General features: G+C 37.8%; 1 protein-coding gene across 1 annotated transcript in view; it reads right to left on the bottom strand.

Annotated features, from left to right (window-relative positions):
* Nucleotides 1-8,365: 8,365 nt before the first annotated feature.
* Nucleotides 8,366-19,080, bottom strand: part of LOC139737891 (sodium/bile acid cotransporter 7-B-like) — a 61,973-nt gene continuing 51,258 nt past the window's right edge. The window contains exons 7-12 of the mRNA XM_071648559.1: nucleotides 17,800-17,883; nucleotides 17,094-17,259; nucleotides 16,105-16,230; nucleotides 14,342-14,492; nucleotides 11,751-11,835; nucleotides 8,366-8,617 (exon numbers count right to left, since the gene is read on the bottom strand). Coding sequence (XP_071504660.1) covers nucleotides 11,814-11,835; nucleotides 14,342-14,492; nucleotides 16,105-16,230; nucleotides 17,094-17,259; nucleotides 17,800-17,883 — 549 coding nt within the window. The 3' untranslated portion in view covers nucleotides 8,366-8,617; nucleotides 11,751-11,813. The remainder of the gene's footprint in view (nucleotides 8,618-11,750; nucleotides 11,836-14,341; nucleotides 14,493-16,104; nucleotides 16,231-17,093; nucleotides 17,260-17,799; nucleotides 17,884-19,080) is intronic.

Below are 19,080 nucleotides of genomic sequence, written 5' to 3'. Positions count from 1 at the left end.
TATATATATATATATATATATCACACACACACAAACTCACACACTCTTATTGGCTTACATCGATAAACTGATAATAATCTCTTTGATTGCCTATAAACACCATGAAGACACAAAAACCAAGTGCATTAATTTGATAATGCTGCTTTATTAATATCAAAATGCACTGAACAGCACAGATTTGTACCTGTAGACTTGACATTTCAATTGTGACAACACAGAAGGACAATTATAAAAATAGTCTCCTCTTAAAAATACTTAAAACATTTTCTTGCCAATCCAAGAGAATGATCAGCACACATTGGCATGCTAATAATTACACACTCTCATTTTGTAAGTCATTTTGAATTTACAAACATATATCACGTTGAAGTACGCCTTGGTCAGTTTAGAAAGCATTCAGGCTACACACAAGAAAGGTAATACTTGTATATGATAAAAACATATAATTTAGCATGTCACAACCATGTAACATCTCACAAAACTGAGCAACATGCTTGCACACACTGATACATACACTGTTTTAACAGAGCAGTTTACATGAAAACCTGAAGATGTATACTGCCCTTTTGGCAATAGGAAGCAAGTGACAAAATCAGTATTTCCCATGAATGAGAAATTGCATCAGTCATTTCCATTGGCATTACACTGAATCATGAATATGACATCTTGACTTGGATATCTCTCAATAGGATACATGTTCAACTCACACCTTAGCATCAAAAGAGTGCATGCAGAGTCCACAAGCATCAATAAATCTGATTTTTATAAGTCACTTGCTACCTTTCGCCACAGTAAATACTACAGTTATTCCCATATCACTCGGTCATTCCCTTCACACTTCATTCATGGTGCATTCATATATCAATATGAATGCAATGTTTACGAATACAGTTATGCAAAGCTGTACTTCCTTGAGGAAAAAATGATAAATTCTTGAACACAAAGAGTGCGAGAGTGACAGAAATGTAACTCTCCACCAGTAAATAATTATAACAAAATGTCAGCATCCTATGAGGTACTCTGGCTTCATTTTACTGATTGGTGAAGGAAGTGAGCAGTCTAGCGCTCAAACCAAACCCAACCATACCATACCATAGGCCTACTATACCATGCTAGAATGGAAGCGGTCGAGCACTCCGAGGAAATAGCATACCTCACGAGCTCAGAGTCAAAGGGGTTGCACATTTCGTAGCAACCAACACACTCACCTCGTATGCATGATATGCTGAATACAAGTGTCCCTCACAGTGAGAATCAACTCTTTGTATTATGACTCAGTATACGTTATGTGCATTCTTCTCATGACAACAGCTGGTGCGGTACACTTTTGGACCACTTTGCATTCGAGCGCTCTCTAGCATGGCGCGGTACGGTATGGTATGCTTCTGGCATGGTACAGTACAGAATGGCACACTTTGGGAGCATTCGAGCGCTCCTCTAGTGTAGGTAGGGTATAGTATGGTACACTTTAGAACACAAGAAAGAGAAACACCTTTCTCTTCTCCATATTTCATTTTTTTTTTCAAATCATTACACTCACTTTCAATGGTATGTCAGCCTCTCACATCTACTTCAAAATATATTTTGACGGAGTATGAATAAATCATAGACTTTAATATAAATGTGAAATTTGTCTGTACAAAACTGGGTGACACAAGAATATTTTAACCAAAGCATACTTATAGTTTAATGGAAAAGTGCACATTGAATGCATACCTCCATCAAGTGCAAGCTAAAGCACACAACAGCTGTAACAAGAGACCCGCGGGTCATGCGCTCACCTGAGTATCGCAAGTTCACCTTCTATGCATTCTTGCAGACTCTTACCTGAGAACATTGGAAACTTATGGTGGGGGTAGCTTTGAGAATGGGGGCATGGTGTCCATTTACATATTCCATCACACTGGTAAAAATACCTGCCAAGTACACTGTACTTTATAGAATGTTGGATTATGCAGCTTGGGAAAAAAGACTTAAAGCCCTATCACTTTTGATTAGAACGAGAGAAAAAATATTATTTAATATTCATTAATTTAGAGGGTTTGGACCCCCTGGGGCCCCCAAGGAAAGCATGGTGCCCATTCAAACACTTTGAGATCTTATCCCTATGGGAATGCTACCACTTGATAAGTTTGGTGAAAATCCATTATGTTGTTTTCAGCAAAATGATGAAAATTTAGGCCCGCATTTAGACACCCCCCCCCCCCATTCCATCCCGCTTCCTTGGGTCCAAAGGGGGTGGGGGGGAGGGGGAGGTAGGGAGGGCACCCCTGATTCTCTCATGAACAAACTTGAAACAACAGTCATCAATATACTGACTCATTATTAGCTCAATCACTTCCAGTTCTAGAGAAAATCTGTAAAGATTCCTTACAGGGGGGGGGGGGGACCCCTGAAGCCCCCCAGGTGGGGCATGGTGCCCAATTGATGGAATTGAGATTCTATCCCCCTAGGGATGCTACCTGCCAAGTTTGGTGAAAATTAGTGATAGGGTATTCAAGAAAAAGATGAAAATTAACAATTTCGGTCCAAATTTAGGCCCCCTGGGGCCCCCTGGGGCCCCCAGGTGGGGCATGGTGCCCATTTGATGGGAATGAGATTCTTTCCAACTAGGGATGCTACCTGCCAACTTTGGTGGAAATTCATATTGGCATTTTCAAGAAAAAGATGAAAATGTACAATTTGGGCCTCATTAGGACCCCTCCCCACCCCCCTCCCCTGGGTCCCAAGGGGGGCACCCCTGATTCCGCCATGAACAAACTTGAAACTACAGCCATCAATGCACTAATTCATAGTATTAACTTAGCTCTATCACTTCTAGTTCTAGAGAAGAAGATTTTTTAAGATTCCTTAATTTTGGGTGGTTTGGGCCCCTCTGGGGTCCCCCCAGGAGGGGTATGGTGCCCACTTGAACAAACTGAGATCCTATCCCCCTAGGGATGCTACCTGCCAAGTTTGGTGAAAATCGGTCAAGGGGTTCTCAAGAAGAAGATGAAAATATAAAAGTTTACGCACGACGGACGACGCACGACGCACGACGCACGACGCACGACGCACGAAAAGCGATCGCAATAGCTCACTTGAGCCTTCGGCTCAGGTGAGCTAAAAATTGATATTCTTATAAACTTCTAAAATCTAGAGTGAATATCAAAAGCTACATTTTTTAGAAGAAGATTCACCCAAGGAGCAGTTTAGAGGTAACACCTACTGTAAAAGTGGAAATTTTTGCGGGGTGGAAATTGTCCAATTTTTTTGCTTGTAATTTGTAAAATTATGTTACATCTATGATTCCAAGGTAGGCATTTTGTAGGTTTTTTATAACTTTTTTTTAATGATTTGTAATCGTCTTCAGGTTCGCTAGTTCTGTGGCGTGAGTAACTCTGCTGTCATAAAGTGGACCAGTAAACCTTTTACTACAGTATGTGCTGCCAGATTCCTTAGCCACAGTGGCAGCAGTGAACTACTTGAAGTGCTTGCTCAATTGTGATTGTCCACGGAATCAAAAAAACACCCAGAATTCATTTTAATGGGCTGACAGCAAGATTTACTCGCGAAAATTTCCGCTTCAACATAATATGCATTTTATGTATTCTGATTAGTTTAAACAGGCAGTTTGGTGTCCTCTATTATTGTGATTGCAGGAGCATTTTGCACCGCAATCAATACACATAAATTATAATATAATTATATAGCCCTTTACCAAATAACGAACTCCGAAAACATTACACCCTAAAATTGAACCTGATGAGTCATTGGAAACAGCAAGAGTATATCACCACTGATAATAATTGTCATTACCATGATAAATTCTGTACTCCAACATGGTACTTTTTAAATTTCTATTACCATTGTCATCATAATCATTTAGTAAGTCATGTACTCATCATCACTATGATCATCTGACTTTAACATCAATCATATTTTCTTCTAAACTCATGAATTTTGTCTCATCATTCTCATTAAAGTCAAAGTCACTATAATCAAGGTCTGTAGGTTGAGCTGAATCTGTCACTTTTCATCTTCTTACTTTGCTTATTTTCATCTAGCTTGCAAGTACATTGTGCCTCTGCTACATCAGAATGCAATAATTTCAGTAGTCAAACATGAATGCAACATATCAAGTTTATTTATGTCACAAATAAAGTGTGTTCGTGATAGTACAGTGTAGTTCTCCAACATTCTTTATCAGTCTAAAATGTGAGGAAAGTGAAGAATGTGTGTATATAAAGACGTGTTTGCATAACGCACAAGTACTTTAAAAATGTGACTGCAGTATGCCTGTGCAAATAATCCATACTCTTCCTCTATAAGTGATGGGATGTAAGAGATGACACAGAGACACATATAGAGAGTTATTTTGGACATCTTCACCTGTAAGAACAGGATGTACTTGCAACTCCGCAGTTTCAGATTTACTGAATTTCATCCCTGAGATACTGGTGGGCAGACAAGTAAACAAGAGACATGAAAACAATATTCCTGACGTAGAGACGAAGTACACTGGATCTTGGTAAGAAATATACCTTTATCAATTCTGATGCACTGGTGTATAAACAGAATGCTTCCATACTATGTCTCCTTTCGTCCTAGATGGACGAGCTACGATCTTGAAACTTCAAAAAAGCAAAAATATAACAGACAGTAGGCCCTACCTATTGAAGCTCAGAGCTGATAATTCAGGTAGTCTACATTGCACGTGTGTGTGACTATGTGCTTGATTGTCTTAATAAGGAAAGTTTGCTGATGAAACAAACAAAAAAATTGCTTCAGACAATGGAACTTTGAATATTAATGGAGTTTTACAGACTCCTGTGATATTTGCATTCCTGAATACCTGGTAATTGTTCTTTGCTTTTCAGACTTCAAGAAAAAACTCGGTGGAAATAGTTGTTGCACACAAACACACAAAAAGAAGATAACTTTACCATTCTCTTTTGAGATTAAAAAATTCTCTCATTCATTGCAGATTGAAAAACTTACAAACCTCCCCAATACAAGGTTTTTACTCCTCTAGATAAAATGCAAAACATTAAAGTTAACATTCTTAAGAATGAAGACTTCTGTGCCATGATACTTTGTGGAGTACTTATCACTGCACCTCTGGCAAACTATTGCACAAATACAGCATGAATTGCATTCATATGAAGCAATGGTGGGACAAAGAACATCTGCAAGGTCTTTGACACAGACTGACTTTCATATTTGTTACAATTTCTTCTCGGATAAGACCACAACCATGTCACCTCCCCCTCCCCCCCCCCCCCCACGCACACACACACCATCAAAAGGAAGAGAGAGGGGGGGGATCTGTACTTCATATCACGTTTCAGCTGTTTAACAGCATTAAAATGTAAACAGGAACTAACAAATGACTATCAAAGCATCTGGAAGTTTTAAAAAGTAAACATGAAAATGGAGAGACAGTGTTCAACAAATTTGTATAAAGAGCATCGCTTATACATGAAAAAACCCATAAAATTATTCCTTTTTACCTCAAACTGTCATAATTTGTACACTTAAGACTGAAAAATATAATCACCTCAACAAATAAAGAGAGAGCATAGGGGAGACCCAGGAGACTTGAGCCACAAGGAGAGTTGATCCACCCCCTAAATCTCACACTTGCACTTTAGATAAAAAGTTAAAACTCCCTCTGCTGGTAGTGTATTATATAACTTTCTTTCCAGTTAAGTCAACAAGATCCATGGTACCTCATGGGAGATTTTGTGAAAGGAAAACCAAATATCGCGCTGAAAAGTGGATTTGAGAGTTAGAGGTAAGACCCTTCTTATTATTCATATACTAGCAGTTACTTTGGTCGCAATATGGGCAACGCGTAGCCTCTGCATCGTTGATTATTTCTGATGTTTTTGGTTAAATATGATGCAACTGCTCTAGTGGTATTTAAGTCACATGCAAAAATGGCCGACCTTTGGAGAGTTGAGCCACTCGTCATGAGGAGACATGATCCATGGCTCAACTCTCCTTTTACCATATCATGTTTATACAAATTTTTACTTTTCTTTCAGACAATGCCACAAATATACAAAAGGATATCAGGCCGTGGGAGTGATCCAGCATTGCTCCAGCGAGGAGCAATAAAGTAGTTGAAAAGTTGAACAGTGTTCGAGCTGCCGCTCGAGCATTTGGTGTATATCGAATGACACTCAAGGGATACATGGATAAACAGAAAAATGACCGTTTTTGTATAGGGTTCTTTATAGAACCCTATACAAAAAGGGTCTATAAAGAATCTTAAATACGGGACAAGAAGAGGTTCTAATCAGCACATTTTTTCTAAGAGTGAAGGGCACCATCATTTGTTGTGTCATTATTGTTAAAGTTGCGTTGGTTCACACTGCAATCATGGTATTCTGCATTTCGTTGAATCTAACAAATCATTTGTTGAGGTAATTTTGTTATCTTGTATTGTTTTGCCAAGTTGTTCATGGGACTACATTTTTTGAGCAGATATTGTTAACAATATGATATCATCGTCTGAAATTTGAAAGGATGTGACTGGAAAAGATGTGACTGTATTCAGGCAATTCTGGAAAGTTTTGTGGCCCCTTGTTGTCTTTAGACGTTGAATGAAACCCCATGGAAATTGAAATTCACAACAAAGAGGATGATACATAAATAGCAATAGCATAGCCTGAAGCTGACGTGAGCTAATTGAAACAAAATGTCATATTAATTTCCACGCACTACAATCTTTATCTCCTGTTCAAGGTTACATATCTGTTTGAGAGAGCTCTGAAAAGCATTGTAAGATCTAAGTAAGGGTTATAATTATCAGTTGTGTTTTAATGTTGTTTTAAAGTTTTAATTAAACTGTCAATGGTTTTTGGCTTACTCAATTATTGTCTTTATGAGTAATGATTTCTCAAAGAAGTTATTGTGTTGATGAATGTGTTTTAAAGGGTGACACGACATATGCTCCGCCGACAATTATTGCTCTGACATTAATATCTCTCCGAAGAGAGAGTGAGCCTCGTGGGTATGATTGAGTTTTTGGGTCAGAGCAGGGTAAGGATTTGGATTAGGGTTAGGGTTAGAGGGTAGGGGTAAGGGTTTGTGTAAGCTCCAACATTAGCAATTCGTGCCGGAGCATATGTCATGGAAGTGTTTTAAAGTTATTGATTGTCGGCCCCAGGTAGCCAACTCTAAAGTCAGAACATTTCGATGACATCATCAATATGTCTACAACTTGGAAAGCCCATCTTGAAGTTCTTTCTATCTGAAAAAAAAATCATAGTTCTCTGTTAGAGTCATTGTATTTCAATTTACAAAATAGTGATATTCGATGAGAACAGCACATTAAATGTATTTATGCGGGCCCATCCCCACGAGATATACGACTTTCCCACTCCTTAGTACAGTGTGGCACAACTCTCCCATGGGTGGCTCAACTCTCATTGCGGGTATGCTCAACTCTCCTCGTCCTACAGGAGACTTGTGCCATTTGACATCTTTTTTTGAACGGGCTCTTATTCTGAAATGCAATCACCTTCCGTATAATTAACAAAACTGGATTATGACATATGATCCTAACTTCCAATCATAAGAAAATCTTCAGCCCAAAATACAATTAGGGGGAAATATGACAAATTATGTAAAAAGTGGCTCAACTCTCCTGGGTCTCCCCTATGCTACTACAGAAATGAAATTGTCAGTAGAGTTTTTTCTTGTTTTTAGACATGTTAATCTGACTGAAGTGGCCTATATAGTGCCTACGGCAACTCAATTAAAGAGAGAGAGAGAGAGAGAAGAACAAGAATTATATATTTGAATGTGGACTGAAAAGTAACAACAACCACAACATTAACTTCTTGTATATCACCCAAAAGCCGTTATTTTCGTGAGCAAGTGATTTTTGTGAATTTCGCAAATCACTGTCGGGCTGCAAATTTTAACAACACGCAAAAATATCCTGAACGGACAGGCATTAGTGCATTTACGATAGCCTTGGTGTCAAATATTTTAAAAAAAGAACATCTTGTGGAAGCGTCTGTGACCTCCTCATTCACAAAAATATCTGTATGCAAAAATAACAGCTTTTATAGGACAAGTATAAACACACACAAAGAATAGTTCTGAAAAGGAGAACAAAAATGTGGTATTGGTATAAACTAGATGCCTCCTCTGATAAGAATACACTGTAAAAGTGAAAAGTTTCGCACAATTGTTTTCCGGGGGTTTTTTGTTTTTGTTTTTGTTTTTGTTTTTGTTTTTGTTTTTTTTTTTTGTGCTCAGCCAGGTAAGATAAATTTCCTGTTTTTTATCAAAGCAGAATCAAAACACTAAACAGCGTTTTATATATAACAAGCAAAAATATTTGCATGCTTATATTTTCCCACTAGTTTCTGGTTGTGTGAAATGTGCAAAAATATTTCCATGCTGCAAAAATTTCCACTTTTACAGCAGACCAATAAAGTGAAAACAGCTGTCGCTACATTAGTCAATAAATACTGTATGCTTGTAGTTATAAGACATCTGGAAGATCAGCCTGTGTGTTCCATACTGCACCATGTGCTCTTTTCATGATGCAGCCCGGTCGATGCCACTCACTCACTCAGCTAATGTTACGTTGTCAAGACTACTTTCTTCTTTGTCCCTATACAGGAAAGAAAAATACAAAATAAAATCACAAAATAAATAGATATCCACACACATAAAAGTACAATCAGTAAAAGCTCTGGCAAAGTTCTATACTAGCAAGATTTTGTCATATATATATATAATATAGAACTTGCATCAAAGATGTTGTCAAAGGACAAAAATGTCTGCTCCGTGGAAAGGCAATGGCAGGTCATATAGACTTCCTTATTATGAAAGAGACAAAACATATACAACAAAAACTGATTGCATGTTTGTTGTGAACCACAATGTAGTCAAACTTATTCATGACATGTATAGTTGCAAACATTAAAACTTGTTATCTGAACGAAAGTTGCATGCATGTTGTATGAGAGACCAGTTAAGACAAAAACTGAGAGTCATCACATGGTTTAGTAGGTTTCTCAGACCAACACTTACACTGGTAAAATGTTGGAATGAGTAATGAATGTTCTTATGCCATTCTAAATGAGAAATATGACAAATAAAATCATCCTTAATTCTCTTTTATTGGTCTGTTCTCGAATCACGAACTGAATGCCTTACATGAACAGTGAACAACCAAACAACTCAAATACTACACTGGCTATGTTGGCTATAAACCAGTCACGTAGATATGACTCCTATACTCAGTTTTAATTTTTGGACACTTTTATATTTCATGCATAAGAACACTGACATAAGTTACTGGTTGTATTGAAACATGCATTGTTATTGTGAACATGGATGCTGTTTCAAATAATCTTTATACAGTCATCCCTTGATAAGTTTAATGATTTGTTTTATATGTTTGTGTATATTATGTTGTCATCTAGAAACACGCACAACTATCAAAAACATTGGTAATTGAAGGCAATGTTCCATATATTAACAGACCTCAATGTCGAATGTGTTTTGTATCAAACAAACTATGTTGGTGATATTTCTACAAAAGCCTATGCAAAATAAATACACAATACATACTACTACATTTATATATATATACACACACACATACACACACATACACAGATACACACAAACTTATTCTTGAGTTGAGTAACCATGAGGTGGCCTCGCTTTAAGCAAAACAGTGATTAGAAGTGGAACAGCGCCACCTATTGTTGTAACATGAACATTCACAGGTGTGCCAGCTATGGGATTCTAGTGACATGGCTATTCAATAGTAAAACCTATGTCTTGAACAAATGACATGGAGACCATTAAACGGTTACACTTCCAGCAGTGAAATGAAAATAAATGATTTAGCCTATTACAAGTTGCAGATTGAGTTTAATATGAATGGCAAAGGAAACGTATAAGCGAATGAATAGATGAATGAACAAATAATTATGTTGAATTGCATGCAGGCTGAAATGATCAATTCAATGAAATGTATTACAAATGAAAATGAGCGAAAGAGGATGCATAATAAATTGAAAAGCTACAGGAGAACTAAAACATTAATTTTGAAAGAGGAAATTAAGATATTGATGTTGTGGGGAAATACTCATCCAAGAAAATGCATTGCTCACTATATATGCAATGTTGCTATCACTTCCATGTGCACATTCAAACACTATTACATTTACAAGTTTAACCCTTACCCTGCTAAAGCCCGCTGGAGTGCTTTTTTCTACAATTGGCAAAGATGTCTGGTACTATAGTTGCTAATGACAAGTGATTACCTAATCCCCCTTAATCCCTTTTGTGTCACCATGGCCTCCCTGATGGACTGAGGCACATTGTTATGCCTGAGTGGGCTGGCTAACTACAATTCTTGGTATCGCCAATACCTAGGTGCCGAGCGCAGAGCAGCGTTTTAGAATGCATTATGGGATAGCTCAGAGGACAAACTTGCTACGGTTTTGGCTGCATATGCAATTAAGTCAAGTTCCATCTTTATCCAGGTGTATTTTTTGTTGAAGATTTCTTCGCTTTGCATCATGTGACCAGCACATTGAAGCCTTGCAATAGCGAGCCATGGTTCCAATGACCGCAAATCAGTAAACTTTAGAAATTCAACTTTTTTTTAGTTGAATTTGAATCAAAGAAAAAAAAGCAGCAACAAAAGAAAATCAGACAAAGATTGCATTAACTAAGACACCAGCAAGACAACCAGAGGCGACAATGGCACCGAGGTATCCCACAGTGTATCTGTGATGGGGCTTTTTAGCATGCCCAGAAGCTTTCTGCACATTGGCAATACCAAGAATTAGAGTTTGGAGGAATTACAGTATACCAAATGGAAATTGAACAGCTTAGGAAGTTACAACGAAGTGCCAGACACATGAAAGGTTGAATCTACCCATGCTGGATTATATGGCGGTGCTATATCCTCTATATAGGTATCATACCCCATGGACATGGAGTAGCTTATTTTCCTGTTACGCTCACACCAGTCCAGGACTATTTGGATTTCAGATCAGAGTTGAGCTAAATTTCCAATTTATATTACTTTTCACAAGCATTGATAAAAAGGAACAAGAAATGAATGGGATGAAAAAACATAAGTTCATGCATGGGGTTCAGTTTGTAAGTGATTTGAAATGTTTTTAACAGAGAATTTGGGTGAACTCCCAACCTGAAATAAGGAGGTTATGGACCATACATATCCCTTTCAAATGACTGCATATAATTAAGTCATTTGATATACATGTTGATTTTTGAGGGGAAAAAAATTGTTAAAACCTAATTGATTCCATATGAGATAATAGACCCTCATTCCAATTACCAATCAAGCACTTACCTCCTCCATTTATGGGCCCAAAACATGAAAACTATGATCAAAACGAGACAACATCTCAACTCTTACTGACTAGATCTTCTAGCAGGTTTAGAATTAAAGAAAGTATAGACGAGAAATTTAACAAATGGATAAAATGATTTTGCTGAAAGGAAACCAGATCTTCTAAAAGGTTCTCCAATTAAGCATGTACACATCATCTGTCCAGGGTATTGATACATGAAAACAAAACATGTAAAGTACACATGGGTCACCACATTTTGAGACTACTAATGACAGTTTGCATAAAGGGAAGAACTTTCTAAGACGGGAAGAGGGCAGTGTGTGTGTAAAATGAACCAGTAAAGGGCAAATACTAAGAATATTTCTAATTAGATAGCGAAGAAATAAGTAAAATGCCACCTACCCCGCATCATATATATGATCAGAGACATGTAAAAGCACAAAGGAAGGCCTCTAGGAATGATTGTTAGATTGATGTCATCTGGTGTCTATTAGAGAGAAAACGGTGAGAGTTAATAGTTGAAAGAGAATAAAACAGCAACAAATAATCAGAGAATGAGAAGAAAAATGGCAGTTTTCTGCCTCAGTGACACATCTTCACCCATTTGTTTGTTGGAAATTACTGCAAAAAGCATCAGTGCTCATACATATATTTTCCCTTTGCTCTGAAATGTGAGCTACTTGATAATCTAGATTATGATTGACTCAAGTGCCTGTACTGTGTTTGTAATGATACTATTTATGCATGTGCAGACAAACTACTGTAAAGCACGAAATGTTCGCGGCATGAAATTTTAGCAAAGTGGAGCCAACAACCCTTTTTTGGTTCTTGAGGAGAGAAACAATACTTTGAATATCCTTACACAAACTACACTGAACAAGGATGATGACAGAGGAGGCTCACATATTTCAGAAATGTAGCAGTGTAATTCCTTAACAAGACCGCTTACTTGCGAGTTCACCTGTGTATAATCTATGCATGCCTTCTTCTTTTGTTCTGCTTCCTTGAGCCCCAACTCATGCATTCTTATGGTGACCCTGCCATGTCATCATCCTTGTTCACTGCAATTTGTTATAAATTTCAAAAATATTCTTATACTTCATCCCAATTATCATAAATTCTGAAACTTTGTCCTCAGCATAACTGAGTCATAGTTGTTTAAATGTAAAAATCTGAAAATCATTCGGAGGTCTCCTTTAAGCTGCATGAAAGTCCAGACTAGACTGTACATACATGTACGTATGTACCTACCAAGTTTTCCCTACAAATGCTGATTTTTCTGAAGACAGGTAAGGATCTGTTTTGTTTGTTTGTTTGGTTTTTTTTTAGCTAGCTGTAATATATTGGGTAGAGCAATGCAAATGAGCAGAGATGAGTTCACAAAATTACACAGAATGGGTGAAGATGAAAGGAAATGTCACTGCTTAACAAAAAAGATAAACAGGAAAGTAAATGAAACAAAATAATCAGGAAATTCAAATGAAATACTGCGAGAGAAATACAACTATATTTTCTGACAAGCCCGTCCATTCAAAAAGGACTATGACACTGGAAATTGGTAAAACCACAAAAGAGAAACCACTGAGAAGCTTCTTCCCCTGTTAAAGTTGGGTTCAGTGCACCTTTCTCACCTTGGTTAAAACATTGACAGTTTAAAATACAGTAAAACATTTCAAACACTAAATAATGGGGACATTCATATCAATACCATCTTTGAATTTTTGATAACTGAAATTGATTTCTTTATATCATCTTATACCAATGATTGCACAGGACTGTTACTCTGTCACCAGCAGGAAAGCAAACCCAGTAAAGAATTTTGCAGGTACAAATTCTGTGAGATTTCACAAGGAGGTGACTGAAATGGAATATTAGTACTTCAGGTTTTTGAAATGTACAAAACCATCCCTCCATCTTTTACAAATAATCACTGATCTACCTAATTTTGATATCAACTGTTGGTGTCACTAGTCATATTTTAATATATCTGAAATGTGAAGGTGCCATATGCATATCACAACACGATAAGCAAGGATTGGAGTGAGAGGTCAGCCTATGTAGCAAGAATAATAACGTTTTTTGTTATTCTTTATGACTCACAAGCTCTTTTGCCAGCAACACTTTACCATTCTACATGGACTGCCAAGCAAATTGAATGATGAGTCAATTCCAACAAAATGAAAGCAGGCATCCAAGCTTTGGTGTGTTTCAAAAGGGATGGTATAGTTTTGGTTGAGATGAGGCTTCAGGTTTCAAACTTTTTTTGTGTGTGAAATAATGCCGAACCTCTTATGAAATATGAAAGAGCACACAATTCTAAGAGTAATTCAACGCTAATTTGATGGAAATTGGGTTTGAAATGGCTGAGATATCCCAAAACTGAAATGTCCTACTGAGAGATGGGACCCACCTTTTATTGGGGTCACTTTGTTTTGATTTTTTTTTTTTTGGATATCTCAGCCATTTCAAAACTGATTTTCAGCAAATTAACTCTGAATTCCTCTAAGAATTGCATGCTCTTTCATATTTCATAAGAGGTATCTCATCATCTCACAAAATGTTAAAACCTGAATCCCCCATCTTTACCAAAACTATACCATCCCTTTAATTTGTGCATTCATTCATCATTTGGCAGGGGACTAATCTTTGATACTTCATGTATTTGACCTGATTTTCCAAATTCTTTATGGATTTATGGGATCTTTTCTCCTTTGTGTATTTTACTTTCATTTGAATAACGGGGGCAGCAAAGAGTTGGAATGGTTATATCTCTTAATTTGGCTCTTTCCACCGCTCTTGGTTACTTTTGGCAAGAGAGTGGGCAGGTCTTGTAACCTAGGCTACTGGAAGTGGGTATGTATGCTCACTGGTATTTGCACACAAACCCTCCTTTCTCTTTCTTTCTATCTCTCTTTCTGTCATTCCTTTACAAGGGGTGCAGGGAAAGAAGGGGGGGGGGGTGAAGGGTGGGGTGGGGGGGTTGTTACTCTTACTTGGACTTTTCAGCGGAGAGCATCCAGTTCCGGACGTAGTCGACCAGGACGCCACCAAGGAGGATTTGAGTCGGGTGGTAGACGAGGAGGGGAATGGACAGGATGGAGAGGTGGTCGTAGCCAGCGAATACGATCTTCAGCATGGGTATACCTGGTGATCAACGACCAGAGGGTTACATGAATTAACACATAAATGGATACTGCAGTAGTTAAATCATGAAAAGGTTCCCCCAAAAAGAACATTTGAAGGGTGACTTATATGTCATGGACATTGGATAAGGTACATGATATGCAAATATTACATTTATCACACATAGCTCTTGACTTGAATTTCTGTTGTGTGTTATTCTTATACATTTTAAACAGGGATTACACTTATGCATACATACAATTTCTTAAACATTTCTCAAGTGTTTGTTTGTAAACATATACTCTCTATTCTATACAAAGTTTCTACTTACCAACATGACTAATACCCAGTAACTACAGCTTTTTGTTCTATTCTTTCTCAGTCAGCTTGTTGTTTCATACCAAACCTACTTCGATTCTTGTGCACTACATACCCTCGATATGCTGTGAAGCAGGGCCTCGTCAAAGTATGATGGTGTTTTAACCACTGTTGGGGCTTACCTTGAACATTGAATGATACTAAATTATAAGACTTCAAGTTTGTCTAAAACTCCACTATCTCTATAATGGGCATACCCAAAGTGCTTTAAGTTATTATTTCACATTGCAGCCACTCAACTTTAAACTTTGCCAGTTGAACTCTATAGTGTTCAAACGAGGAAGCAATAAAATATTTGAAAATTATGCTATCACTATCCAGCCGTTTGAGAACAATACCACTGTGGTCTTGTTAATTGTATCAAAAATGCTTTGTTCTAATATTAGCTTTGTTTTACACCGAAAAAAAAGGTAGAAAAAAAAAACTACTGATATACAGATAGAATCGTGGACATTGCAGCTTATGATTTTTAGTGATATGTAAAACACAAATATGTGAATAGATGATGCCTAATCTGTAGCCTTTATTGGCACATTTCCAAATTCCATGAAAGTGTCACCTCCTCTTCTTCTTATTGAGAGTACATGTCAATTATGAGATCAATCTTCTTTACACATTGCAATGAGAAATACAGCAAAATCTCTATTCTCCCCCCTCTTTTTTCTTTATTAATCTGAGTGGTAAAGGCACCTTTAAGTAGCCTCTGTAAGAACAGTATCTCCCATCATGCAAAGCAAAGGCAATAATACTTAAAACCGAGAGCACTATCAAAATGCAATTAAAAGGGGTCTATTTCTAACTCTAGACCGGAGTGGTACACCAATACGCAATTGCTTTTTACTTCTTTGAATAATGATGTGTGCTAGAAACCTGTGAAATGGCTTGCTTTCAAAGAGACACGAAAAGTTTGGGAAATGCATCCAGCTTCCGAATTCTTCCGTATTTGCCCCGCTTATCAATACAAAAGGTGGTTTAGCTTTACAACCTTGTGGGAACCTCGCCACTAGATGTCGCGAGTGAGCCGTGCCACTCGTTTCTTCACAGAGATCGCTCAACTCGCGCTATATTATTCCCATTAATGCAATTTTAACGGGTGCGACATTGAGCCAGCGACACATTATCAACACAGCGCCACCAGGGGAATATCATTCACCGCTGGTGCTGGGCCCGCGCCCGGATTAAAGCACGCCGCTCGAAGACGACGGCGCAGCTCTCATGCAAAATGCACTGGGTCATTTGATGCAAAATCACTTACCCAGTGTCAATGATTTATGGGTTGAGCAGAACATGATGGCCACAGTATCGGCCGGGGTGAAGCCAAAGAGTGCCATCCTGGAGAGAAGGAACGTCGCTAGTAGGAGTGACATCTGAAGAAGAAGGACTGTACGGAGGAAGAGGGGAAGATAGAGGGACAAGTCCAATCACTGCTTCTTCCTGCTAGGGACAAGAACCATCGTCAGCTCTTTGGGTTTCTGTAAATCTTACAATTGACAGCTTCCCCATGGACATTGCTCTCATTAAAGATGACTTTGACTCCTTGGGCTTTGCCAGTGAAAGCAGAAAAGCCAAGTGAATGAAACAGGTTCTCTCATATACTGTAAAAGTGGAAATTTTCACGCATTTCGCGCAACCAGACGCTAGCGCGAAAATAAAAGCACGCGAATATTTTTGCATGCCATATGTTCCAGTAGTTAATGTCCTGATTCCATGGAATTAAAAACACATGAAATCCATCTTACCCGGCCAAGCGCGAAAAATTCCTCACGCGAAAATATCCACTTTTACAGTATATAAAGCGGACAATTGTCATGCAGAGATTTAAAAAATATAACAAACAGATAAGATATACAAGTAATTGGTCCATTTCTAATCTGAAGATCGCCAAAATTTCCTGCTGGGGATACAATCAACAGCAGAACCAAATCAAATTCATACGAAATCACCTGTTTGGCTTTCAGCAAAGATCTGACCGTTTCATCTCTCCCAATCTGACATGATTTTCCTCTCCCCTTCCCTGTAGCCAATCATATTTGTTGTCATGATATTCCACTATGGCAAACTTGAAGAAACAGAAATCAAACTCACAAAATAAAATTGCCTGTGGGGAGTATTTTGTTCAGTGTACCGGGGAAACTTCCCCAGTACAATACCGGGGGAAGAGCTACATGTTTGTTTGTTTGTTTGTTGTTGTTGTTTTTTTTTGGGGGGGGGGTTACTTTGGTAGTATGTGTAACATCTCCTTACCTATGATGGCTATAGCTATAAGGCTGTAATGGTTTATCTGCAGGGAAGGGTTGGAGAACGTATCACAGAAGGTGGAATAAATGATGAGCAGCAGGACAGCTTTGCCTATCTGACCAAACGGTGGCTTGGTCCGCTCTAACCAGTCCTTTATGTATCTCCTCGCAATCTGCACCAAACGAGACAGAAAAACACATCCACTCAATCAATGCTTTCTGTTTGAAAAATCCACATTCCTCCAGAATTCTTTCCCAGCCATCTACATAACGCACGAGAAAGAGAAACCCTCTTCTTAAAGCCACATCACTTGAAAAACAGATCAATGATAGAAAATGTAGATTCAATCTTGCCTCAAACAGACAGTGGCTATAAGTAACTAGTTTCTAACAAGCACTGTCTAGCTCTCATCCTTGTGTTCATGATTTTCTCTGGTCTTACTTAACCCATTGAGGACGGTTTGATTTTGCTACAACACGCATTTCCCACAGACGCTTGCCTGAGTATACTCCGGACTCATCCTCAACGGGTTAAAATGTCCTAGTGAGCTGGTGTTCTTGTCCTATCATTAATTTTAATAGAAATACTAAAAGAACATAATCATATCATAAAAGAAATATGGTCAAAATCCTCTTGCACATATTACAAACACAACATTACAAAGGATATCTTAGACATGGATTAAGGAAAGATTGCAGCTTTTGAGGCCTACCTGTCCTACGATGACCGGAACCACTACAGTCATAGACAGCTGTGATATAATGGAACTAAAGGGAACTGACGAGGATGACCCCATCTGCAAAGAGAAATTTGAAAGTCACGACAAATCAATACATACAGAAACACACATGTACATTATCAAATACTGTATACGCTGAATATTTCGCAAGGTTTTTATTTTCGCAAATTTCACGAGTCACATGCTATTTGCGAAATTAAAGACACGCGAAAATATTGACTCTGATCCCAATGTGGATATGATGCACGCGTGTACATTACTCCGTTCAGTAAAAGACTCCACGATCACGAATTTAACCACTAGCGAAATCGTCGGGAATTCCCGCTCCGCGAAAATTTAGACTCGCGAAATATATGGCGCCTAAAGTATTGGCGCTTATTTTAAGTCACTTTGTATTCCAACAACAACTTTCTATTCCAACAATGAGAAAAGTTATCTTTTCAAACTTTGCAGCTTTTGAAGCATTACATTTCAAATGTCATATCTACTTTGATGGATCACTAGCCTGAAGAATGCATATCATGCTAGTGTGATTCTGATTATTTGAAATTGCTACATGGTAAACAAAATATCTTTGATAAAGTCTCCTAGTCATTCACCAGCAAAATGAAATAGTCATAAAGCAATTCTAATTTAATTCAAATCTAATCTTACTTCCAATATCACATAAATTATTTCATGTACAATAATCACACAACAAAAATAAGATGAAATACAAATCATATGAACATACAATTGACAGCACGGGGAAATGCAAATGCATATCAATGTACATCAAACTATTTGAACAAAGTCATAAAAAAACACTTTTTCCAACATATGTATTGATAAATCATATTCTTTTCCTGCAGGTGTTGAAGATGGGTGGAAATGAGAAAATATGACAAGATGTTTACTGGAGTGGGAGGAGGAGGGGAGATTGAAGCATGGGTGCTTTGAATTCTGGGTACTGTAACAATGTAGAGTGTATGTGAGTTTGTATGTCAGTGAGTGTGTTTATAATGAGCTTCAGTGTCCACTGTGAGCTTGTGGAATACCTTTTAATTTAACGGGATGGTACGGTTTTGGTTGAGATGGGATTTGATGTATCCTGTGTCTGTTGTTATACTGATTTTTTGAGATGAGAAACATCTTATGAAATATGAAAGAGCGTATAATTTCAAGAGGAATTCAAAGTTTATTTGATGAAAATTGGTTTTGAAATGGCTAAGATATCCAAAACAAGGCAATCGTAATAAAAGGTGGGACCCACCT

The sequence above is a fragment of the Diadema antillarum genome, unplaced genomic scaffold, assembly GCF_040938485.1.
Source record: "Diadema antillarum isolate AM-2024a unplaced genomic scaffold, OU_Dant_1.0 seq00000712_RagTag, whole genome shotgun sequence".
Lineage (NCBI taxonomy): Eukaryota > Metazoa > Echinodermata > Echinoidea > Diadematoida > Diadematidae > Diadema > Diadema antillarum.
Note: the sequence above shows the minus strand (reverse complement) of the source record. Positions and strands in the feature narration are given on the sequence as shown.